Source organism: Dasypus novemcinctus, chromosome 18 (assembly GCF_030445035.2).
Source record: "Dasypus novemcinctus isolate mDasNov1 chromosome 18, mDasNov1.1.hap2, whole genome shotgun sequence".
NCBI classification, from domain to species: domain Eukaryota; kingdom Metazoa; phylum Chordata; class Mammalia; order Cingulata; family Dasypodidae; genus Dasypus; species Dasypus novemcinctus.
The window spans coordinates 63299404-63324102 of NC_080690.1; the positions used below are offsets into that span (position 1 = coordinate 63299404).

Consider the following 24699-nt stretch of genomic DNA (forward strand, 5'->3'; position numbering starts at 1 on the left):
CCTGTCCAACTCTCTGGGGCTCTGGAAATCTCTCTTTGCGGTGTGTGTCTCTCTCACTCTGGCCTTGCACGTCTCACACATTTTCCCAGCCTGATCCTTATCTTCACCCATGTCCCTGGACACCAAGTTTCCACTCTGCCCCTTGCCTGGGCAGGGCATGAGGGGCACACCTCATGCCTGTAGGTAGGGAGAACACCTAAATTCTAAGAAACTCCAGGGACAGGCTCGCCCTCTTGCTCTCCCTGTGCCCCTGATGCCATCCCAAGGAAAGTCGACCTGTTCTTCATAGAACAAAGTGGTGTCAGAGGAGGGGTGGGAGTCCCCGATGCCTTAAGGTCCACGGGTAGCTGGTGGAGTGTCGTGTGGATGTGGCCAGCCTGGGGCTCTGTGTGTGTGCATACGCACGTTGTGATGGGGTATGTGTGGTGTATGGGTGAGGGCACTGGAGGCGTATGGAAGTGCAACAAGGTGTATGAGATAGTGTTGCAATACACGACATAGGTACAGGGGAGGTGTGTGGGATGGTGTGGTGTGATTTGAATTTGGAAGATGATGAGGGGTCATGTGTGAGCCTGTATGCAACTTTTTGTCTGCCCTTCACACTTCGTAATCATTTGGTAAGTTTGCCCTGGGAGCCTTCGCTTGTGCCCAAATACACTGGAGGGGGTGTGTGTGACAATGTATGTGATGTTGTGTGAGCACAGGGCAGCATCAACAGAGGCTCTTGTAGTGTACCTGGGGGCATTGCCAGGCTTATGGTGGGTGGGGGTGTGCTGTTGAGTGGCATGGTGTGAATCTGTCTGTATGTGAGGTGTGACAAGACCAGGTGTGATGTGTGAGTCTGGTATAGCGTTGTGAAGGTGTGAGTTCTCTCTATGGCATTTTGTGACTGTGATTGTGAGTGTGTGGTGTGTGATGGGGTGTGTGAGGTGTGTGTTTGTGTTTCATGACTATGTGTTTGAGTCTCTGGGGTTGTATGATGGGTAGTGTTGTGTGTGTGTGTACAAGAGAGAGGGGTTGTGATGGTGAAACTGTGCTGGGGGGTGTGGCCCCAAGCATCTGGACTGCCTGGGTGGTGGCCGTGTCTAATTGTGATGTTCAGCATTTTCCCAGTGTGGAACCCCGGCTGTGCTGTGTGTCCTGCATACCTCATAGTGTGCATGGGGTTGAGGGGGTGGTCTTGGATTCCTCCCCCCTCTGCAGCACCCCTCTTCATTTTAGGGGTCTTCTTTGCTATCTTGTAGCCCCCTCAGCTCCCTCCACTTCCCAGCGGTGCCCCTTCCCACACTGTAGAGCTCTCCCCTGCTCCCCCTCCAGCTCGCCCTCCTCCTAGACAGCACCCCCACACGGTCTCCAGGGTGCCCCCCCCCTTCACTGCGTGGGGGAGGGTCAATGGGCCCCTGCCTCATTGTTATGGTTTACTCGCATCCCCCTTTCAGCTCCCCTTTTCCCTAGGGGCACACCCCAGAATGAAGGGATCTCAGGGACTCTCCTTTCCACAGCGCCCCCTCCTCGGAGGCGTCGCCGCACACTGCAGGGACCTCCGGGTCCCCCATTGCGGGGTCTCCGGGATTCCCCCCACCCCCCACAGCGCTCCCCCTCCTCCGCGGCGCCGCCACTTTGCAGAGACTGGGTTGGGGGGAGCACAGCTGCAGTACCAGGGGCGGGGCCGCGGGCCGTCCGTCCCCGCGCCGGCGCCCCTGATTGGCCCGCGCCGGCCCCCCCGCGGGCGCAAGCATATGAGGAAGCGGAGGCGGCGGCCGCCGCAGCCTCTGTGCCGAGGGACTGTCGGACGCACCGACCCAAGCGCGGGCGCTGCAGAGGCCCCCGGCCCGAGCCCCCGCTGAGCCCACTCCGAGGCCCCCAGCCCGCTCGCCCGCCCCTCTCCCCCGCGGAGCCGTCAAGATGGGGGTAGGTGCTCGGGCCGCCGGGGCGGCGCGTGTGCGTGGCACTGGGGGGTCTGCGGGGGCGAGGGGCGAGGGGACCCCGTGAGCCGGCGGCCCCGGGCTGTGCGCGGGGCCGCTCCGGGCGCGGGGTCTGTTGCGCACGTTGGCGAGCTTGTGCGTGCGGGGGCCCGCGGGGGTCCCGACCGGCCCTTGGCATCCGTGCCTGACCTTGTGTGGTTGCGTGCTCGGTGGTGTGTGCAAGCGTGTGCATGTGCGTGTGCGCTCCTGCCTCTGTCAGGCCCTGGCCCCTGCGTCTGCCTCGATTGTGTGGCCAGGGTTGTGTGTCCGACTACAGTTGTGTACCTGCGTTTGCGGTGCCTCAGAGCTCGTGTGTGTGTGGAGGTTTGAAGCCACCCTCCGTCCCTGGCTGGGGGATGGACACCCAGGTGACCTCTCCTTCTCCTTCCAGGCCCAGGGGCGGGGTGGTGCTCCGCAGTGCAGCTTGGCCTGGGGCTGCCCTGTGTGTGTCCAGCCCTGATGCTGTGGGGGCAGGAGGGAGGAAGAGGAGCAGGAGGGCGAGGGGGGGCATGCATGTGCAAAGGTGGGGGGGGGGGTGCGTGCATGCCTGGGCTATGCCCTTGCCTCCGTGTCCGTGTGTCCTTGTCTGTGGGTCTCTCCAGCAGATGCTGCCTCCTTCCCTGGCCGACCACCTGACCCCTGCTGCAGCCCTGGATTCCTCCCTGTGTGTCTGGGGCCGGGCAGGGGGTGGGGGGGGAGAGGGGGAAAGAGGCTGGTGGTTTGGGGTAGGTGGGATGCAGAGGGCGCTTGGGATGGAAGAGGCTGATAGAGAGGGAATATGGAGGATGAGGAGAAAGATGGCGGATGAAGGCTGGTGGGCCTAGGGATGGAGGTGGGGGTAGGGCTGCGGTTCTGTAGGTGGGGGATGGGGGAAGAATGGGGTGGGGAGTGGACTCCAGGAGAGAAGGGGGGTGGGAGTCGGCGATGGCTTCCAGGTAAGTGGAGTGGGGAAAGGGGAAGCTGTGGCAGATTTGGCAAGAGGAATGAGCCCAAATGCCTCAGACGAGGGAGGGAAGGGGGCCGTAGGAAAAGAGGTGGGGACAGGAGGGAAGCAAAGGTGCTTCCGACAGCAACAGAGAGACACACAGACCGGTGGAAAGATAGAGATTGGCAGACACAGAAAGACAGGGACCCTGAAAGAGACAGAAAGAGACATAGACACAGATTGAGACAATGAGAGAGACAGACGGGCCGAGAGACAAGGAGAGAAACTGACGCTGCGATGAAGAGACACAGGACAGGAATTTCCTATCTCCAGACGACCGAGTCAGAGTCAGCCCGGATGATGGGAAGAGGAGGCAGGGAAAGGGGGAGTCCGGGAGAGATGCTCAAGATGACAGCTCCAGACACCCTGGGAGGGGGAGGGAGAGGCTGGCCGAGGTGCAGAGGCTGCGTGAGCTGGCAAGGAGCGTGAGGAAGAGGCGGACAGCGCCGAAAATGGCGAGGAGCTGCAGGGGCAGGCTACAGCGAGACAGGCGGGTCCCCCACCCTCGAGGTGGCCCATCCCGCAGTGCACCCATCTGCACTTCCTGCCTTAACTGGGGAAGCCTCGGCGCCCCGCTCTGCCAGATGGAAACCCGCCCCCAAGGAGGTCTGGTCATGGCAAGGGCAAGCAGGAGCCAAGTCTCGCCTGCCAGGGAAGGGGTGCCCAGTCCTTCCTCCCTCAGACCCCAGAGTCCAGCCTGCAGTTGTCCCCTCCTCCCTCAGACCCTGGAGTCCATGCCCTCATTTCCTCCTCACTCAGGACTCAGGAGTCCAGGCCCCCCAGCCCCTGGCCCTGGTGGGGTCCCAAGCGTCAGCTCCCAATCATCACCCTTCCCAAGGGTGGCAGGGGTGGGCGGTTGGTTTTCTCCCCCCTCTCCTGCCAGGCCCCCCATCCGCCCCCTTCTCCCTCCCCGCTCTACCCTGACCCCATGATTTTAAGCTCCGGGGCACCCCATCCATGGGCAGAGACGGTGACCCCTCCTGATGCGAGGGATGGGGTGGAGGTGGAGCAGCCCCCTTGCCCCCGAGCTCTGCCTCCGGGACTGAGGGACTGAGGAGACGCAGCGCTGCTGCAGGGCTGGCCCGGGGCCAAGCCTCCTCCCCAGCCCCTGCCCTCCTCCCCCAGGCTGCGGCCCCTCCTGGGGCCCACCCCTGGCCCAACCCTGGGTCTGGGGGCAGACAGCAGGCAGCTCAGTCCCTCTGCAAGGTCACGAGGGGATTAGCACTGAGCCGCCCTGAGCCAGGATCCTGCGTGGCCCTCTCCAAGGCCCAGCCTCTCCCCACCCCTACCAGCCCCAGCCACTGCCCTCCCCCTCTGCACAACCCCCCCAGACCGGAACTTCAGTCTCTCCCCCAACAGCACATCCAGTTCCAGCCACAGCAGGACTTCTGTCTCCTGCTCTTCTGCCCCCCAAATCCAGCTCAGCTCTACTCTACCCTCCAGGGTCCTGGGTACATCCCTCGCTCTGCAAAACCGGCCCTGGCTCCCACCTGCCCCGGGAGAGACCCCAGGGGCCGCAGCCTGTGAGCCAACACCCTCGGGACAGGCTGCGAGCCCCCGCTGGGCCCCCTGCCCTGGGGAGCTGTGCCCGGCACCTGGAGCACCCATCCTGTTCCCTTGTGGTGGGGGGTCTGCAAAGATGAGCTGGGTCCTTGCAGAGCCAGAGCCAGAGCGAGCCATGGGGCTGGGGAGAGGCCCTGGAAAGGAGAGCCGGGCTGAGCCAGCAGAGCCGAGGAGAGGGACTCGCAGGAGACCAGGACCTGGGGGGACAGAGACCCGAGGCAGGGGTGCCGCGGGGGCCGGGGAGAGAGAGACTGACAGACGGGTGCATGGACATGGCTCTAAAGATGTCACTGATAGACGCACTGATAGAAACAGATAAAGATGGAGAAAGACTCAGGGATTGAAAATACTGATGACCCTTAAAGGCCGCTGAGATCCCAGCGGACACCAGCCACTTAGAGGCAGGCTCGGGAGCAGGAGGTCAAGAGACGGAGCCAGAGACGTCGAGAGCCGAGACCAGCGAGAGACAGAATCATCTGAGGACACACACGAGAGACCCAGAGAGAGACAGATAGAGAGCGAGAGTGAGAGACAGAGAAAGAGAGGGGGCCGGCATAAAGAGCAAGGAACTGCCACAGAGACAGAGATACAGAAACAGATAAAGAGATAGAAGTAGCCAAAGAGAGACAGAAAGAGCAAGAAGATGGAGAGCGACAGAGTGAAAGAAAAGAAAGAAAGAGACCGACGTAGACAGCGACACACACGGAGAGGGTGGGCAAGACCAGAGAGAGGGAGAAAGAGACAGTGAGACACAGAGATAGAAAGACACGGGATGGAAATGGAGACGGGTAGAAGCACAGGCACAAGGCAGAGACCCCCGAGGACCAGCACGGCCCAGTGTCACAGAGTGAGGCCAAGGGTCAGATACACGCAGGTCCTCAGAAACTCCCAGAGCCAGAGGGGACTTCACCCCAAGACGCAGGGCAGAGCCCTGAGGGACAGACAGAGACCCACAGACAGATGCTGCCCAGGGGCATGGCCGGCTGCTGGTGCAGAGACGCAGAGACGCAGAGACAGGCAGGCTGAGGACTGGGGTGCGGCGGAGCGCGTGGAGGGCTGTGTCCCTCTGCAAGCCCCTCTTGCCTGCAGTCTGGTCCCTCTGACAGCCACGTGTCACCACCTCGCAGGACAAGAAAGATGACAAGGGCTCGCCCAAGAAGAACAAGGGCACCAAGGAGCGCCGGGACCTGGATGACCTCAAGAAGGAGGTGGCTATGGTAAGTCCCGCCCTCTGTACCCCCCCCCAGAGCAGCCCCCACCCCCGGAAAGGACCTCAGTGCTCACCTGACAACCCCACCCCAACTCCTGTCCTTCAGACAGAGCACAAGATGTCAGTGGAGGAGGTCTGCCGGAAATACAACACGGACTGCGTGCAGGTATGGCCGGGCGCGCCTCTGGTCTCAGAGGAGGCAGCTGGGGCCGGGACTCCTGGGTCTGAGGCAGGAGGGACCAGGGGCTCAGACTTTGGGTCCTGGGGCCCGTGTGGGGAGTTGGGAGGCCAGAGCTCCTCAGGGAGGGTTCTGGGTAAGTGCCGTGTCCCCCAGGGCCTGACGCACAGCAAAGCGCAGGAGATCCTGGCCCGGGACGGGCCCAACGCGCTCACGCCACCGCCCACCACCCCGGAGTGGGTCAAGTTCTGCCGCCAGCTCTTTGGGGGCTTCTCCATCCTGCTGTGGATCGGGGCCATCCTCTGCTTCCTGGCCTACGGCATCCAGGCGGGCACCGAGGACGACCCAGCTGGGGACAACGTGAGCACCCTCCAGCCTGCCCTGCTCGAGGGCCCGCGCATCTAGGGACACACATGCACACCCAACTCTCCCCCCCTCTTTGGACTTTTGAAAGTCCGCTCTTCTGCCTTTCCTCCTCTGACTTTCACGGTTCAACCAGTGAGAGAACTGGAGCAGGTGTGAGGCAAGGTGAGGCTCAGAGAGGCTGAGCAACTTGCCCAAGGTCACACAGCAGGACATGTGCCCTCAGCAGCTTCAGGGACAGATGCCCTTAGGTGGTCATGGACTGAGAGAGACCAAAAGAGTGCGTGTGCTGATGGGGAGACTGAGGCACACCCACCTGAGGGCACGTTGGAACCTGCCAACCCAGGGGACACAGACATGCAGTCTCAACAGTCCCCCTGTTGGGAGACCCACAAACCCATGCACAGGGATCGTCACACGTGTGCACACACATGCACACAGAGGGTCAGCACACTTACATGTGGAATGGATTCACACGCAGCCACCTAACCCATACACCGGCACGATGTTTCTGTCCACACGATAGACAGAAACAGGAACTCAAGCACAGACTGACAAACATGGAGGAGCTGTAGACATGCCCAGGTGACAGATGGATGCCAGAACTTAAAACCTGGCCAGACAAACAGACGTACCCAGAGTCTCAGATGCAAACAAGACAACCCCTTGGAGACCTGGAGAGAGAGACAGGTCCACATGCGGAGACTTCAGCACAGTTTCATGAATGTGAAGCCAGTCATGCATACAGACAGACAGACACACTCTAAGTACAGGCAGAGACATTGGCAACACCAGATTCATAGACAGGAAGAGGGACTGACAGATACACAAAGTGGAGCAGTAGATAGACTCAGAGACTCAAATACACCAGGTACAGAAAGAGGGACTCCGACACACGGACAGGCAGACAGACACACAGAGAGGCTCAGACAGACGCACAGACCCTTGATTGGACACAGCCCTGGGGCCACGTGCAGACTGACAGGAAGCCCCCCTTCTCAGATTCCACAGTGCTGGGGGTGGGGTGGGGGACGTCATCTGGGGCGGAGCCTGAGCGGCCGCTGTCCCCGCAGCTGTACCTGGGCATTGTGCTGGCGGCCGTGGTGATCATCACTGGCTGCTTCTCCTACTACCAGGAGGCCAAGAGCTCCAAGATCATGGAATCCTTCAAGAACATGGTGCCTCAGGTGAGGGGCGCCGGGGAGGGGGCCAAGGGCGGCGGGCAGGGGGGGAGCCCAGTGACCTCTGGGCAGAGGGAGCTGGGCGGTGACTCTTCCCCATCCCGCCCTCAGCAAGCCCTGGTGATCCGGGAAGGTGAGAAGATGCAGGTGAACGCAGAGGAGGTGGTGGTCGGAGACCTCGTGGAGATCAAGGGTGGAGACCGGGTCCCCGCCGACCTGCGGATCATCTCAGCCCACGGCTGCAAGGTGGGTCTGGGGCCTGGGGTCTGCCCTGTGCTCAGTTCTGGAGGACCCAGGACAGCCCCCACCTCACCCAGGACAAGGGATGCAAGGTCCCTGCACCTTGCCTTCAGACGAGGGGTCCAGGCCCAGCCCCTCCTCTCTCAGACCCAGGGGTCCAGGCCCCAGCCCCCTCCTCCCTCAGACCCAGGGGTCCAGGCCCCAGCCCCTCCTCCCTCAGACCCAGGGGTCCAGGCCCCAGGCCCCTCCTCCCTCAGACCCAGGGGTCCAGACCCAGCCCCCTCCTCCCTCAGACAAGGGGTCCAGGCCCAGCCCCTCCTCCCTCAGACCAGGGGTCCAGGCCCCAGCCCCCTCCTCCCTCAGACCAGGGGTCCAGGCCCCAGCCCCCTCCCCCTCTGACCAGGAGTCCAGGCCCAGCCCCCTCCTCCCTCAGACAGGAGTCCAGGCCCAGCCCCCTCCTCCCTCAGACGAGGGGTCCAGGCCCAGCCCCCTCCTGCCTCACACAGGAGTCCAGATCCAGGCCCCTCTTCCCACCGACCAGGGGTCCAGGCCCTAGCCCCCTCCTCCCTCAGACGAGGGGTCCAGGCCCTAGCCCCCTCCTCCCTCAGACGAGGGGTCCAGGCCCAGCTCCCTCCTCCTTCAGACCAGGGATCCAGGCCCCAGCCCCTCCTCGCTCAGACCAGGAGTCCAGGCCCAGCCCCTCCTCCCTCAGACCAGGAGTCCAGGCCCCAGCCCCCTCCTCCCTCAGACCCAGGGGTCCAGGCCCAGCCCCTCCTCTCTCAGACCCAGGGGTCCAGGCCCAGCCCCTCCTCCCTCAGACCAGGGGTCCAGGCCCCAGCCCCCTCCTCCCTCAGACCAGGGGTCCAGGCCCCAGCCCCCTCCTCCCTCTGACCAGGGGTCCAGGCCCAGCCCCTCCTCCCTCAGACCAGGGGTCCAGGCCCAGCCCCTCCTCCCTCAGACCAGGAGTCCAGGCCCAGCCCCCTCCTCCCTCAGACCAGGGGTCCAGGCCCCAGCCTTGGCAGGAAGCCCCTCACTCTTCCCCACCTTCAAGATCCCAACCTCCAGACCCCCAGGCATTGCTCACCCCCCGGCACCCAGGCTTCTAGCTGTGACTCCTCCAGTCTCCCCTGCATGAGGGCCCCGACCCCAGGCCCAGCTGAGCCCGCTCTCCACTGCCCCGCCCCAGGTGGACAACTCCTCCCTGACCGGTGAATCCGAGCCCCAGACCCGCTCTCCGGACTGCACCCACGACAACCCCTTGGAGACGCGGAACATCACCTTCTTTTCCACCAACTGCGTGGAGGGTGAGCGGCGGGGGCACCCCGGGGGGCAGGCCCTGCCCGCTCACAGGCCGCCCCCCGCCCGGGCCTGACCTCCTCGGCCCCGCAGGCACGGCTCGCGGCGTGGTGGTGGCGACGGGTGACCGCACGGTCATGGGCCGCATCGCCACCCTGGCCTCGGGGCTGGAGGTGGGCAAGACGCCCATCGCCATCGAGATCGAGCACTTCATCCAGCTCATCACGGGCGTGGCCGTCTTCCTGGGCGTCTCCTTCTTCATCCTCTCCCTCATCCTGGGCTACACCTGGCTCGAGGCGGTCATCTTCCTCATCGGCATCATCGTGGCCAATGTCCCAGAGGGCCTGCTGGCCACAGTCACCGTAAGGCCTGGATCCCCAAGGGGGAGGGAGGAGGGGCTAGGGCCTGGACCCCTGGTCTGAGGGAGGAGGGGGCTGGGCCTGGACCCCTGGTCTGAGGGAGGAGGGGCTGGGCCTGGACCCCTGGTCTGAGGGAGGAGGGGGCTGGGCCTGGACCCCTGGTCTGAGGGAGGAGGGGGCTGGACCTGGACCCCTGGTCTGAGGGAGGAGGGGCTGGGCCTGGACCCCTGGTCTGAGGGAGGAGGGGGCTGGACCTGGACCCCTGGTCTGAGGGAGGAGGGGCTGGGCCTGGACCCCTGGTCTGAGGGAGGAGGGGCTAGGGCCTGGACCCCTGGTCTGAGGGAGGAGGGGCTGGGCCTGGACCCCTGGTCTGAGGGAGGAGGGGCTAGGGCCTGGACCCCTGGTCTGAGGGAGGAGGGGCTAGGGCCTGGACCCCTGGTCTGAGGGAGGAGGGGCTGGGCCTGGACCCCTGGTCTGAGGGAGGAGGGGCTGGGCCTGGACCCCTGGTCTGAGGGAGGAGGGGCTAGGGCCTGGACCCCTGGTCTGAGGGAGGAGGGGCTAGGGCCTGGACCCCTGGTCTGAGGGAGGAGGGGCTGGACCTGGACCCCTGGTCTGAGGGAGGAGGGGCTGGACCTGGACCCCTGGTCTGAGGGAGGAGGGGCTAGGGCCTGGACCCCTGGTCTGAGGGAGGAGGGGCTGGACCTCGACCCCTGGTCTGAGGGAGGAGGGGCTGGACCTGGACCCCTGGTCTGAGGGAGGAGGGGCTAGGGCCTGGACCCCTGGTCTGAGGGAGGAGGGGCTAGGGCCTGGACCCCTGGTCTGAGGGAGGAGGGGCTGGGGCCCCACCTCTGCATGGATGACTCAGGCAGTGAGAGCTGAGCCTCTTGGGTCCTGAGTGAGGAGGGGCCTGGAACCCAGGGGCCTCATTAACAAAACTAAGGCCCACGCACCTTGAGAACCTCTGAAAGATGTGAAGGCCAGCAACCCTACCTGTCTTTAAAATAAATCACACCGCTACGAAGTATGTTCTTGTGATAAAAAGTCTAAAGAATACATCAAGGTGAAAAAAAAAGACAGCCTCCCTCCCGCCCCCCCCAGCCCTCAGTCCCCACCCAGGGGTCACCCCTCTTCCCAGCTCCCCGAGAGGTGTGTGCATAGGACAGCTGTGTACTCGGTGCTCTTTCCACCGCACGTCGAGGGGACTGCACTGGGATTACTATTCCGTCCCTTGATTGCTTCACTCTATGTCTCCTGCGAATTTTCTGTATTAGCATAGTTGAAGCTCCCCAGTCTTTAAAGGCTTTTTATTGAAGTATGACACACATATAAAGGGTGGCATGTATTATAAACGCACAGCCCTTTGAATGTGGACAAACGGAATACCCCACTGCAGCTGTAGCCAGGCTGAGCCCCATGGGAGCCCCCATGACCTCATTTGGACCCTGCACCCCAACCAGCCTGACTTCTGCCAGTTTAGCTTAATTTCGCCTAGTTTTGTACTTCTTATAAGTAGAATAATCCATTAGGAACACTCTTGTTTCTGACCTTTATTCTGGCTCCACGCTGTTTGTGAACTTCATGCCGACAGCTGTGGGCCGGCAGTAGTCTGCTCTTTTTCGTCGCTGTGTAGTTTTCCATCTCATGAATATTCCACAATGTGTTCCCTTCTCCTGCGGGTGGACGCTTGGGTGGCCTTCAGTTCTGGCCTATCATAAGTTGTGCTGCTCTGTCTTTTGGGACACTCCAGAGCCTATTCCTGTTGTGTCTGTCCATAGGAGTGGACTCACCAGGTGATACCCCACCTTTTCCAGACCCCTGAGGGTTCTCTCTGGGCTGGCACGTCCAAACCTGGTGCTGGGCGGGGGGCCTCTGCCCGCTCACCTGACCGCCCCGCTCCTGCCCCCCAGGTGTGTCTGACGCTGACCGCCAAGCGCATGGCTCGAAAGAACTGCCTCGTGAAGAACCTGGAAGCTGTGGAGACCCTGGGCTCCACGTCCACCATCTGCTCGGACAAGACGGGGACCCTCACGCAGAACCGCATGACGGTCGCCCACATGTGGTTTGACAACCAGATCCACGAGGCCGATACCACTGAGGACCAGTCAGGTGGGGGCGGGCCCAGGGCGGGGCCCCGGGGACCTGCGCGCGCTGCCCCGGGCCTGACGCGCGTGCTTCCTGCAGGCACCTCGTTCGACAAGAGCTCGCACACGTGGGTGGCCCTGTCCCACATCGCCGGCCTTTGCAATCGCGCCGTCTTCAAGGGCGGTCAGGACAATGTCCCTGTGCTCAAGGTGGGTCCCGGCCGCGGCCCCGCCCGTCCCCGCGCCCTCCGCCTCCTCCTGCCCCTGACAGCTCCCCCTTTCTTCCCGCAGCGAGATGTGGCCGGGGACGCCTCGGAGTCCGCCCTCCTCAAGTGCATCGAGCTGTCCTCCGGCTCCGTGAAGCTGATGCGCGAACGCAACAAGAAGGTGGCCGAGATCCCTTTCAACTCCACCAACAAATACCAGGTACTCTGGGTGCCACGTCCTCGCCGTCTGTGGACTCAGCCTCTCCAAGCCCCGATACTCCTGTAAAGCGGCTGCCTCTGCCCCGCTGCCCTCCCGCTTTGGACAAGTTACTGATCTTCTCAGGGCCTCAGTTTCCCCATCTGGGAAATGGGAATGATAATACCACCCGGTAGGGAGAGGGACAGGCAGACCCCGGGGGCCAAAGAAAGATCTCTGCGGGAGGGAGAGATGGGGGAGTGAAGTTCTTCCTACAGCGGAGGCGGAAAAAGCAGAAACTTCTGGGGGCAGAGATGGCTACGTTTGTCCCTTTAACAACTATCTTTTTGAGCACATGCCACATTTTAGGTGCTAAGGAGAGGGTAGTGAGGGAAAGTGAAGCCCCTGCTCTCCTGGAACTTACACTGTAGCGCTAGAGGACAGACAGCAGCATAATACGTCAGCGGGTTAGACCACTGAGAGGGGGCCAACTGTGTGGGGGAGGAGAGCGGTCCAGACAGCCACACAGCATGTGCAAAGGCCCTGCGGCGGGGTGTGTGGGCAGGTCTGAGCAGCAGCCAGCAGCCCGTGTGGCTGAGCCCATCCCCTCAGCCGAGGGTGTGCGGTGGGAGATGAGGACAGTGGGGGGGCACGTCACACCAGGCTGAGGCGAGGACGTGGGCCTTTTACTTCAGGGGAGAATGAACCAAGGGCGGTCTCTGAGCAGAGGGACAGGATGTGACTCACATGCTTTTAACAGCTTTACTGAGATAGTCACAGACCGTACGATCAACCGTTTGAAGGGTGCATTTTGGTGGCTTTTTAGTGCAGCCACAGATACAAGTACCCATCACCACAGTCAATTTGAGGACAATTTTGTGAAACCTCATATGCCCCCGTGCCCTTCCCCTGCCCCTGGCATCCACTAATCTACTTTGTGTCTCTGTGGACTTGCCTCCTGTGGCCATTTCCTCTAAGTGGAATCACTCAGTGTGTGGCCTTCAGCGTCTGACTTCTTCCCTCAGCATAATGCTCTCAAGGTCCCCGTGCTGTGGTCCGCGGCACAACTCCATCCCTTGCTAGGTGGGATAACGGCTGCCTTGAACATATCCGTCACCAGGTGGTGGCCATTTGGGTTGGCTCCACCGTTTGTGTGGACAAATGTTTTCACTTCTCTCGGGTATAGACCTAGGGGTGGACCGTACTTGCAGTGACTTGAGGTTTAACCATTTGAGGAACTGCCGGGCTTTTTCGGAGCGGCCGTGCCTCTTCCCACTCACTGACTCGCCTTTCTACAAGGATTGCCCTGGCCGCTCTGGGTGGGGCGGGCAGACTCGGGGACCCCGGCGTGGAGGCCGCTGCAGTCAGCCAGCCTCGGGGCGTGGTGCCTGGCCCGGGCTGGGACGGGCGGGGTGGAAGGGGTCCGGATTCGGAGTGAGCTGAGCAGATCTGGCGATGGGTGAGATGTGGGCTCAGAGAAGAGGTGGGGCGCGGGGACGGAGGCCCTGGCCTGAGCACGGCAGGGGTTTCTGTGGGGAACACACGGAGGATCCCCAGTCCCTGAGCGAGAGCCACCGCAGCGGCGGAGGTGAGCAGAGATGTGTGAGTCAGAGAAACAGATGTCTCCGCTGGGGAGAGAGGTGGGCAGCCCCCGCGGCCTCCTGCCCTGGCACTGTGGCTCTGGGGACATGGGGGGAGCCCTCTCCCCGACGCGGCCTCGGGAAGGCCCCGCGCCGCCCCATGGCGCAGCACGCCCGCCCTCCGCTCTGTCCGCAGCTCTCCATCCACGAGACCGAGGACCCCAACGACAACCGGTACCTGCTGGTGATGAAGGGCGCCCCCGAGCGCATCCTGGACCGCTGCTCCACCATCCTGCTGCAGGGCAAGGAGCAGCCGCTGGACGAGGAGATGAAGGAGGCCTTCCAGAACGCCTACCTGGAGCTCGGTGGCCTGGGCGAGCGCGTGCTCGGTGCGCACCTCGCGTGGTGCACGTCGGGCAGCGGCGCTGGGGGCCCCTGGAGGGCGAGGATGAGTGTGACGCTAACCCCAACCCTAACCCCAACCCCAACCCCAACAGGAGCTCCCAGCACGTGCCAGGAATGAATGAATGAATGAATGAATGAACGGGAGGGAATGGGATCTTCAGGAAATGGCTGTTGCCCGACTGTCTGTCTGACGGGGGATTGTTGGGGACCGTGATGGCCAGAGGCACCGTGGGTGGTCCCGAGGCTGGCGCCCTCACAACCCCGTCCCTGCCGCCAGGTTTCTGCCATTACTACCTGCCCGAGGAGCAGTTCCCCAAGGGCTTTGCCTTCGACTGTGACGACGTGAACTTCACCACCGACAACCTCTGCTTCGTGGGTCTCATGTCCATGATCGACCCACCCCGGGCCGCCGTCCCCGACGCGGTGGGCAAATGCCGCAGCGCAGGCATCAAGGTGTGGCCTGGAGCAGCGGGGGGAGGAGGCAGGGCCAGGGGCCCGGGGGCCAGCAGGTGAGGCTGGACCTTCCCCAACCACGCCTGCAGGTCATCATGGTCACAGGCGATCACCCCATCACGGCCAAGGCCATTGCTAAGGGCGTGGGCATCATCTCAGAGGGCAATGAGACCGTGGAGGACATCGCCGCCAGGCTCAACATTCCTGTCAGCCAGGTCAACCCCCGGTAAGCCCCTGCCCAGCCCAGCGCGGGGACCTGCCTCTGTGCAGCCTCCCCCTGTGGCTCCTGGGCCCTCTGGGGGGCGGGGACTCTGCGTCTCTGTGCTGTCAGCCCCTGGGTCTCGTCCCTCCTCCCCGTGAGTGTGGGCAGCCTGGGGGCGCAGGCTTGGTGGCTCTGGAGTTTGCACAATGCAGCTTCGCCTCCCAGTTCAGTCTCTCATGAGCCGTGACCTTGGGCAAGTCAGGAGCCCCCGGGGCCTCAGTCTCCTTCTCTCTAAAACAGGGGCTACTAATAATTCCTGCTTCAGTGAAGTCCCACCTTTCTCTGCCTCTCTTTTTCCATCTGTCTTTGTAGGTCTGTCTGTCTTGGTTGCACTCTTTCCCTTGACTCTGCTCTGTTTTCCTGACGCCCTCAGTTTCCCCCTCTTTCGCCCCCTCTGTGTCGTCTTCCTCTCCTGGCTGTCTGCATCTCGCTGTCCCTCTGTCTGCACTGTCCCACCTCCTTTCCCGAGGCCTGCCTCTACCGCCCGCTGCCGCCGCCTTGTCGCTGACCGCAGCCTCTCCCTGGTCCTCGGGCCCCCTCTCCGCGGGTCCCATGTCGGCTCTGAGCCCCCGGTGTGGCTGAGCCCGCCTCACACCTCTGACCTTCCCCACCTGCCCTCTCGGCTCTGCCCAGGGACGCCAAGGCCTGTGTGATCCACGGCACGGACCTCAAGGACTTCACCTCCGAGCAAATCGATGAGATCCTGCAGAACCATACCGAGATCGTCTTCGCCCGCACGTCCCCCCAGCAGAAGCTCATCATCGTGGAGGGCTGCCAGAGACAGGTGGGCCAGGCTGGGGCCCATGAGGAGGGGCTGGGGCTGGACTCCTGGGTCCTGTGGGGGAGGGGCTGGGGCGCGGACCCCTGGGTCCTGGGGAGGAGGGGCCTGGGGCCTGGATTGTTGGGTCTGAGGGAGGAGGGGGTTGGGCCTGGACTCTTGGTCTGAGGGAGGAGGGGGCTGGGCCTGGACCCCTGGGTCTAAGGGAGGAGGGGGCTGGGCCTGGACCCCTGGTCTGAGGGAGGAGGGGCTGGGACCTGGACTTCTAGTCTGAGGGAGGAGGGGGCTGGGCCTGGATCCCTGGGTCTGAGGGAGGAGGGGGCTGGGCCTGGACCCCTGGGTCTGAGGGAGGAGGGGCCTGGGCCTGGACCCCTGGTCTGAGGGAGGAGGGGGCTGGGCCTGGACCCCTGGTCTGAGGGAGGAGGGGGCTGGGCCTGGACCCCTGGGTCTGAGGGAGGAGGGGGCTGGGCCTGGACCCCTGGTCTGAGGGAGGAGGGGGCTGGGCCTGGACCCCTGGGTCTGAGGGAGGAGGGGGCTGGGCCTGGACCCCTGGTCTGAGGGAGGAGGGGGCTGGGCCTGGACCCCTGGTCTGAGGGAGGAGGGGCTGGGCCTGGACCCCTGGGTCTGAGGGAGGAGGGGCTGGGCCTGGACCCCTGGGTCTGAGGGAGGAGGGGGCTGGGCCTGGACCCCTGGTCTGAGGGAGGAGGGGCTGGGACCTAGACTTCTAGTCTGAGGGAGGAGGGGGCTGGGCCTGGACCCCTGGGTCTGAGGGAGGAGGGGGCTGGGCCTGGACCCCTGGTCTGAGGGAGGAGGGGGCTGGGCCTGGACCCTGGTCTGCGGAGGAAGCGTCATCCTCACCCCTCTCCCTCTAGGGTGCAATCGTGGCCGTGACGGGCGATGGTGTGAATGACTCCCCCGCTCTGAAGAAGGCTGACATCGGGGTGGCCATGGGCATTGCCGGCTCCGACGTCTCCAAGCAGGCAGCGGACATGATCCTGCTGGATGACAACTTCGCCTCCATCGTCACGGGTGTGGAGGAAGGTGAGTTGGGGGCAGCCGCAGGGGAGGCCCTGGATCCTGGGGGCGGTCACTGCACGTGCCCGAGGAGGGCATGAGGGCACCTGATGCCCACAGGGGAGACCCAGAATCCCGCCTGGGTCCTGGTGACGCCCGAGCCTCTCCTTGCCCCTCTTCCTCTCCACAGCGCTGGGAGGTTCCTGCGGGAGCCCTGGGGTGCCCCTCACCCAGCCTGTGGGCGGGTGGTCGCGGAAGCTTCCGGGGTGGATGGGAATAGCTGGCCAAGCCCGAGAGCTGTGCTGGTATTTGCACCGAGATTGGTAAAATGGCAGCGAGAGTGCGGGTGCAAAGACGAGAGGGTGAAGGGGCTGGGCCGTGGGGCTGGACCTAGTGTTTGGGGGGGAGTCGGGGGCCCGGGCTGACAGCCCCCCGATGCAGCCTGGGAAGGGGCTTGTCCACGTTTCATTTTACTCTGCTCATCCCAGTAATCTGTCATTATTCTAGAAGATGCAACAGTGTTAAGAAGAAAATTGGAATTACCCTTAATGGCACTGCCTGGACATAATTTCTGTTCACACTTAAGTGCATTGTCTTCCAGTTTCTCTCTCCTGTCGTAAATGTCACTAGTATCAGAAATTAATTCATGATAAAAAATAATTCCTGGAGTAAAGCTGAACCTAAAGTGACAAATTAAATCCCTTGTCTCCCGTTTCCCAGGTGAAGCCTGGTTAGCACTTTGTGCCCTGAGGTGTCACCTACACACACAGGTGGCACACTCATCTCACGGAGACGAGTGTCCGCTCTTTCCAAGTGTTTATTGGACACCTGCCTTGGGCATCGTGCTGGGTGCTGGATATCCGGCTGGGAGCAGAGCAGTCAGGGTGCTGCCCCCTCAGAGCTGGGAGGGACAGCATTAAGCAAGTGAACAATGAGTACCTAATTGCAAGGAGATACTGGCTAGGTGTGCTGGAATAAATAACAGCAAGGGTGGACAAGAAAGGCCTCTCTGAAGTGAGAAAAAATAAATAGAAGTTTAATTTTTTTATTATGGAAAATTTCAGATATACCCCAAAGCAGAGCAATAAGTGTGCCAGTGGTTACCCGCTGATGGTTTTGTCTCTACCCCCCTCCACACGTACACTTATAGAGTTTTACTGAAGCAGCTCTTCATTTCTTCCATAAATAGGATGAGAAAGAGCTAGTCCTAGGAAGAGAGGCCAGCACAACATTGCAGGGCAGGGGCTGACACTCAGGTGTCTTATTTTGACACTGAGGTGGTCAAACCATCCATGCCACCAGGAAGTTGCTTTTTCGATCTTTCTTAGTGGTAAACTTGGTTGCTCTCAGCACATGGGAGAAAGGGGAAGGTGGGATTGGTGGGGTTAATTTTTACTTTTTTTTTACTTTATCCACTTGGCACTGGTTGGGTTTTTACTGCAGTCTAACATACAGACAGGAAGCTGGGCTGCTCGGTGGACTTCTACACCTGGACACATCCATGCAGCACCCCCCCCAGATCAAGAGAGAGAACACCAGCCCCCCATTAGGGTGTCTCCAGGGCCCCTCCCAGTGTGGATCCCCCTCCAGAAATAACCGTTCTCCTGACTTAGCACCGTAGATGAATTTTGAACCTCACAGAAAGGGAATCATACAGCTTTGCGTCTTTTCACTCCTAAGCCCCGGGAGATTTGTCCGTGGGGTTGGTGTCAGGAGCGCGCTCCTTTTGGCGCTGAGTAGACGGGGTGCTGTCTGAGGTGCCAGCGCCTGCTCATCTACCCAGCTGATGGACTCTGGCTTGATCCAGCTTGGGGCTGTCGTAAAGAGCGCTGCCGTGAACATCCTCGAATGCGTGTTTTGGGCGGACGCGGCCCTCATTTTTCTCTCGACTGGGAACCCAGGGGTGGGATGGTCAGGTCGGTAGGGTAGGGGTAGGTTGACCTTTCCACGAACAGTTTCCCAAAGTGGTATTTCAAGAACGTTTGGACAGGGGGCGAGACGGCCAGACGTTTGGGTAGAAAGGTCGGCGGGGGTGGAGGACGGGTCGGAAAGGAGAGGAGGGCGGGGCAGGCCGCGCGGGCTGAGGCGCGACCCGCCCCCACCCAGGCCGCCTGATCTTCGACAACCTCAAGAAGTCCATCGCCTACACCCTGACCAGCAACATCCCCGAGATCACCCCCTTCCTGCTGTTCATCATGGCCAACATCCCGCTGCCCCTCGGCACCATCACCATCCTCTGCATCGACCTGGGCACCGACATGGTGAGGCCCGGCCACCGTGGGGCCCCGGGAGGGCAGGGTGCCCCCCTCCCAGCTCACTGGCCTCCCCTGCCCAGGTCCCCGCCATCTCGCTGGCGTATGAGGCCGCCGAGAGCGACATCATGAAGAGACAGCCCAGGAACCCACGGACAGACAAGCTGGTCAACGAGAGGCTCATCAGCATGGCCTACGGGCAGATCGGTGAGGGGCCGGGGACCCTGCTGCAAGGGCAGGATCCTGGTCTGCCTGGTTTCCTGCTGAGTGCCCGAGGCCTGGACCAGTGCCTGGGCCAGACCCTCGGAGAACTTAGGTTGAATGAAGGGAGTGAAAATCAGGCTTGCTCTTGGAGGTTGGGAAGGAGTGGAGGCTGCCCTGCCGGCGGGTGGTGGTCACCGAGAAGGGCTGGCACAGGCGGAGGTGGAGGTGGACCATGTGCTCCCCAGGGAGCATGTTGAGGGGCAGAACCAGGGCTGTCCCCAGAGCCCACTGCTCCCCCGCCTCCATGACGGGAAGGAGCTGACTAGCCGGTGAGCTCCTGGGGGGCTGCGCCCCGTCCCTCTCTACTTCCTCCCCACCCTGGTGTGGCGGCGGTGTGTGCAGAGCCTCAGAGGTGGGGAGCTCCCTGTCGCTGGGAGCATCCCAGCAAGCAGCGGCTGCGTGGCTGTGGTCAGAGCCCTGGGGGAGCGCACCCCTGCTCTGGGGTGTCTGTCAGCCTCAACCCAGGCTCCCCCGGGAGTCTGTGGGAGGGAGCCTCCAGGTAACCCCTTCAGGGGACCCCCAAGGCCCCTGTCCCAGGTGGCTCCCCTAACCTGCTGGGGGCCCACCCAGGGTGACGAGGCTCAGGCAAGAGGCCCGAGGAGGGCCACCCCCCAGGCCGGATCCCCGGCTGCCGCCCCCACCTGAGCCTCTCCTTGCCTCCCTTCTCTCCTCCCCCAGGAATGATCCAGGCTCTCGGGGGCTTCTTTTCCTACTTTGTGATCCTGGCGGAAAATGGTTTCTTGCCCGGCAACCTGGTGGGCATCCGGCTAAACTGGGACGACCGCACCGTCAACGACCTGGAGGACAGTTACGGGCAGCAGTGGGTGAGCAGGGATGGGTCCACGGCGCGGCCCAGAACGCGAGCCAGGGCCGAGCCGCGCACGTGCTGCTTGGCCAGCGGCCCTTCCTGGGGCGGCTCCCAGACCCTGGCTGGACACGCGGGGCCTCCTCGCCCAGGCATGGCCCGGGATCCCGAGATCCCGCGGTCCTCGCTCCCCCTCCCGCCCCGTCTCCATCTGCCACCTCTGCCTGTCCCTGCCAAGCCTGGCCTGCGTCCATCCTCCTCAGGACGGGGTCTTAGTGTGCCGCGGGCTGCCATGGCAGACGCCACACACCGGGGCTGGAACAGCAGGAATTAATTATCTCGCAGTTTGGGAGGCTGGAAGTCCAAAGTCAAGGTGTCCGCAGGCTCACGCTTTCCCCAAGTCTGCCGCGCTCTGGCGCTGGCCGGCCACAGCTGCCTCCGTCCCACGCCGGCCCTGTCCCACACCGTCCCACGCTGCCCCTGTCACACACTGTCCTGCTTCCCGCTGGCTCCTCCTTCTGGGTCCAAATCGGCTTGCAAGGACGCCAGTCATGTTGGGTTAAGACCCCCCCCAACTCCATTTGTCTTCCCCTGAGCTACTAACACTTTCAAAGCTCCTGCCTACGAACAGGGGGGGCCACCCACAGGGACACGAGTCAACCCTTAACAAGGTGCGGGTCCTCCTTGTGACCCCTCCCCACCAGCGACGGTCCGTGGTGGACAACCGAGGTCGCCAGTAGCCTTGCTCGACGGTGTCTCCTGACCGTTCTGGGCTCTGAATCCAAAAACAAGGGGTCCGCCTGGAAAAAGACGCCCTCCCTGCTCTGCCTGGGAGCCACCCCTCGGGCGGGGGACTGGGGTGTAGAGACCCCCTGCACTGGGGGGACGGGCGACCGACACCCCTCGGCCCCCGCAGACGTACGAGCAGAGGAAGGTGGTGGAGTTCACCTGCCACACGGCCTTCTTCGTGAGCATCGTGGTGGTGCAGTGGGCCGACCTCATCATCTGCAAGACGCGCCGGAACTCGGTCTTCCAGCAGGGCATGAAGTGGGTTCCCCCCGGGCCCGGGTGTGCCCGCTTTGCACGCGTGTGCGTGTATGCGCATGCGTGTGTGCATGCATGTATGTGTGCATGAGTGTGTGCGTGCATGTATGCGTGTGTGTGCGTGTATGCGTGTGTGTGTGTGCGTGGCTGGGGGGCGGTCCTCTGCCGGCTTGGTCTTTGGCTCAGCGCCCCCTGCCCGTTAGCCCCCGTCTCTTTCTGTCTTCATCTCTGCGCCTCTTCTCTAGTTCCACCCTGGCCGCTCTGTCCGTGGGTCCCCCTGTCTCGCGCGCTTTGCTCTTGTCCTCGCTGGGTGTGGGCGGCTGTCCCTGTGTGCCCCTGGCTCTGCCGGGGGGTGTCCCGGGGCTCAGCTCTGCCTGCTTGCGCCTCCAGGAACAAGATCCTGATCTTTGGGTTGTTCGAGGAGACGGCCCTGGCCGCCTTCCTGTCCTACTGCCCCGGCATGGACGTCGCTCTTCGCATGTACCCGCTCAAGTGAGTGTCCCCCCAGCCCCTGCCGGTGGCGCCCCCACACTGCACCCTCCACCCAGCGGGGGACATGAGAGGTGGCTCTGGGCCACCCTGTGGCCCCACACTGACGCCCGCTCTCCCCCGCAGGCCCAGCTGGTGGTTCTGTGCCTTCCCCTACAGTTTCCTCATTTTCGTCTACGATGAAATCCGCAAACTCATCCTGCGCAGGAACCCCGGGGGTGAGGGGCTGGCTGGGGCGGGGGCCTGGGGGAGAGGCGGGGCGGCCGGTGGTCTCTCCCTCCCCTTCTCTTTCCTCTCTGTGCGGTATCTCTCCTTCTCCCCTTCCCCCTGCCCCCCTGCCCCGACCTCCTCCCCATGGTGAGGGTGTCTCTGTCTTTCTGGGTTCTTGGCCACACTCTTTCCTTCTGCATCTCTGCCTCTGCACCTCTCTAGCTCTCCGTCTGTACTTAATTGTCTGCACCTCTCTAACTCTGTCTGCATCTCTCTAACTCTGTCTGCACCTGTCTCTGTCTGCACCTCTAACTGTCTGCATCTCTCTAATTGTCTGCACCTCTCTAACTCTGTCTGCACCTCTCTAACTCTCTGCACCTCCCTAACTCTCTCTCCACCTCTCTAACTCTGTCTGCACCTCTCTAACTCTGTCTGCACCTCTCTAGCCCTCTGCATCTCTCTAACTCTGTCTGCACCTCTCTAACTCTGTCTGCACTTCTCTAACTCTCTGCACCTCTCAACTGTCTGTACATCTCTGCATCTCTTGTCTGCACCTCTCTAACTCTCTGCACCGCTCTGTCTGCACCTCTCTAACTTGTCTGCACCTCTCTAACTGTGTCTGCACCTCTCTAGCTCTCTGCATCTCTCTAACTCTGTCTGCACCTCTCTAACTCTGTCTGCACCTCTCTAACTCTCTGCACCTCTCAATTGTCTGTACATCTCTCTGCATCTTTCTAACTGTCTGCACCTCTCTAACTCTCTGCACCTCTCTATCTGCACCTCTCTAACTCTGTCTGCACCTCTCTAGCTCTCTGCACCTCTCTAGCTGTCTGCACCTCTCTCTGTCTGCACCTCTCTAACTCTGTCTGCACCTCTCTAGCTCCCTGTCCGTCTGTCTCTATCTCCCTGGCTCTGTCTCTCTCTTCCTTCTGTGCGTCTCTCGCCTGTCTCCCCTCTCTCACACTCTCTCTTGTCTCTCCAGGTTGGGTGGAGAAGGAAACCTACTACTGACCTCGTCCCCGCCACATCGCCCGTCTCTCCCCGGCCCCAAGCCCAGGACAGCCCCTTCCAGAGCCCCCCATTTTGTATTCTGGGGGCGGGGCCCTCTCTCCCCGCAGCCCCACCTTGGCCCACCCCCTCGAGTTATCTCCAGCCCCTCCCCCACTTCCCTCCCTCTGCTGGCTGATCTCCCCCCACCTGCCCCGCCTCTCTCCCCTCTCTCCCCCCCTTTTCTGTGTCGGTTTCTCTCCCTCTTCTACCCCTCCATCCCTCCCTCCCAGCCCTCTCCCAGCCTCTTTTTTACTCCCCCGGCTGACGCCATCTCTGGTTCTGGACAATTGTCAAATATATCAGTGGGGAGAGAAGCAGCGTGCGGTGTGGTGCTTGCTTTCTGGACCAGCATGTGGGCAGGACCGCGTCCCCGTGCGGGCATCGCTGGGTGATTCACGCAACCCCAGGGACTTGGCCCAGCTCGTTGGTGAGAACTGCAGAATCTCGGGGTGAGGGAGTCGTGGAGTTTTAGACTCTTGGGCGAGAGCAGCTCGAATTTGTCAGGTGATGGGATTACAGGGTCAGAACGGGGAAGAGGCAGGAAATAAGACTTGGGTCATAGACTCGGGGACCCTCTCATGTTGGAGGAGGGTCCCAGGGAGGCGGTGAAGTTGGTGACCCATCGAGCTGCCACCACGTGCTCTGTGCTCTCCTAGGCACTCTGACCTATTAGCTTACTAGTCCTGGCCATGACTGGGGTCAGATGGGGAAGTGCTCTGCTCAAGGTCACACAGCTGGGAGGTGACAAAGCAGGGACTGGAACCCAGCCTTCCAAGCTCTAAGCCACTATGTTCTCGTTGCTCCCTTTTTTTACTGAGGTAAATGTTCATACAGTGACGAGCACAAAGCTTAAGTGTCACGCTCAAAGGCTTTTTACATAAGTGACACCTGGGGAACCCCTGCCCAGGTAGAGAACACTTCCAGCCCCCAGGAAGTTCCCTGGGGCCCTTCTCTGTCACTGCTGCCCTTGCAGAGCAAACCACCCATGTGATTTCTGTCACCACACCTCAGCTGTGCCTACTCTTGGACTCCACGTGAATGGAATCCCACGCGTGGCCTCTCGTGTGTCTGAGATCCTGCCACACTGGCGTGCCTGTCAGCGCCCATTCTTTTTCATCGCTATTTAGTGTCCCATTGGGTGAATCTAACAGCATTCGTTTATCTCTTTTCTTGTGGGTGGATATTTGGGTCATTTACAGTTTGAGGACTCTTACAAAGTGCTGCTAGGAAAAGGAACATTCTAGTAATGTCTTTTGATGACGCGTATGCATTGCTGCTGGGGACAGGCCTCGGAGTGAAATCTCTGGGTCAGAGAGCAGATTATGTTTAGCTTTAGTAGAAACCACCGGACCATTTTCAAAGCTCTTGCACCATTTTACACTCCCACCAGCAGGGAATGAAAGTTCCAGTGGCTTCCACATCTTCGCCAATACTCCGTACTGTCTTTTTTAGCCATTCTGGAGGGGCAGCCACCCCCACTTCCTTCAAGGTAGCCTCTAACACAGCTCAAAGAGGCAACCCAGCGGGCAGGCTGGGGCCAGACCCAGGTCCGCCTGCCTCCCAGGGTGGGCGTGTGGGTGGCCAGGACGCTCTGAGAGCCAGCGTGAGGGTGGGTGCGTGTGTGAGTGTGTCGCAAGCCCATGGCAGCAAGGTAACAGCTGAGGGAGGATGCTCGTGCCAGAGGCAGGGCCGTGTATGCTGCACTGCCCAGCACGGAAGCCTGGTGCTGGGGGATCTGCTTGAGCCTGGGCCCAGAGAAGCACTTTATTCACCTGGTGCAGGGTAAGAAATACTCCCACGGTGTTAAAACAGGGTGGTAGGTGGGAATCCTGAATTTTATGCATGATTGTTCTATAAACCCACAACTTCTCTAAAAAATATAGATATACATATACACATGGGCAAACTGAGGCCAAGAGGGGAGGGGCTTCCTTGAGGTCACCCAGCAGGGACTATAACCCTGGGCTAAAGGCTTCTGGCCCTTCCATCTCCACTTCTGAGAATCCAAGAGGCAGGACGGAAGCCTCGGGCTGGAGGGGCCTACAGTCTTATCAGGGACCCCCTCATCTCTTACCACCCCCCTAATCTAGGGCCATCTCCCACAGGCCTCCTGATCAAGGACCCATCTCCTACTCCCCTCCTCCCCCACCCTGTCCCTGGGCCCCACCTTCCACAATCCCCCTAATTCAGGGCTCCCTTCCCATCCTATACCATAGGGCCCCCTCTCCCACAGTTCCTGTTTTAAGGGGCCTGTGGCAGTTTGAGATTATT

General features: G+C 61.7%; 1 protein-coding gene across 1 annotated transcript; it reads left to right on the forward strand.

The window, feature by feature from the left end:
- The first annotated feature begins 1622 nt into the window (after positions 1-1622).
- On the forward strand, positions 1623-22745 carry ATP1A3 (ATPase Na+/K+ transporting subunit alpha 3). Its single transcript, XM_058280348.2, has 23 exons — positions 1623-1911; positions 5640-5729; positions 5829-5888; positions 6057-6260; positions 7337-7450; positions 7556-7690; positions 8871-8988; positions 9074-9342; positions 11247-11445; positions 11521-11630; positions 11712-11846; positions 13599-13791; positions 14085-14260; positions 14350-14486; positions 15156-15306; positions 16173-16341; positions 18421-18575; positions 18650-18773; positions 19509-19654; positions 20552-20682; positions 21070-21171; positions 21295-21386; positions 22361-22745. Exons 1-23 carry the CDS (start codon positions 1906-1908, stop codon positions 22387-22389), a joined length of 3045 nt encoding a protein of 1014 aa, XP_058136331.1. The 5' UTR covers positions 1623-1905; the 3' UTR covers positions 22390-22745.
- Positions 22746-24699: the final 1954 nt, after the last annotated feature.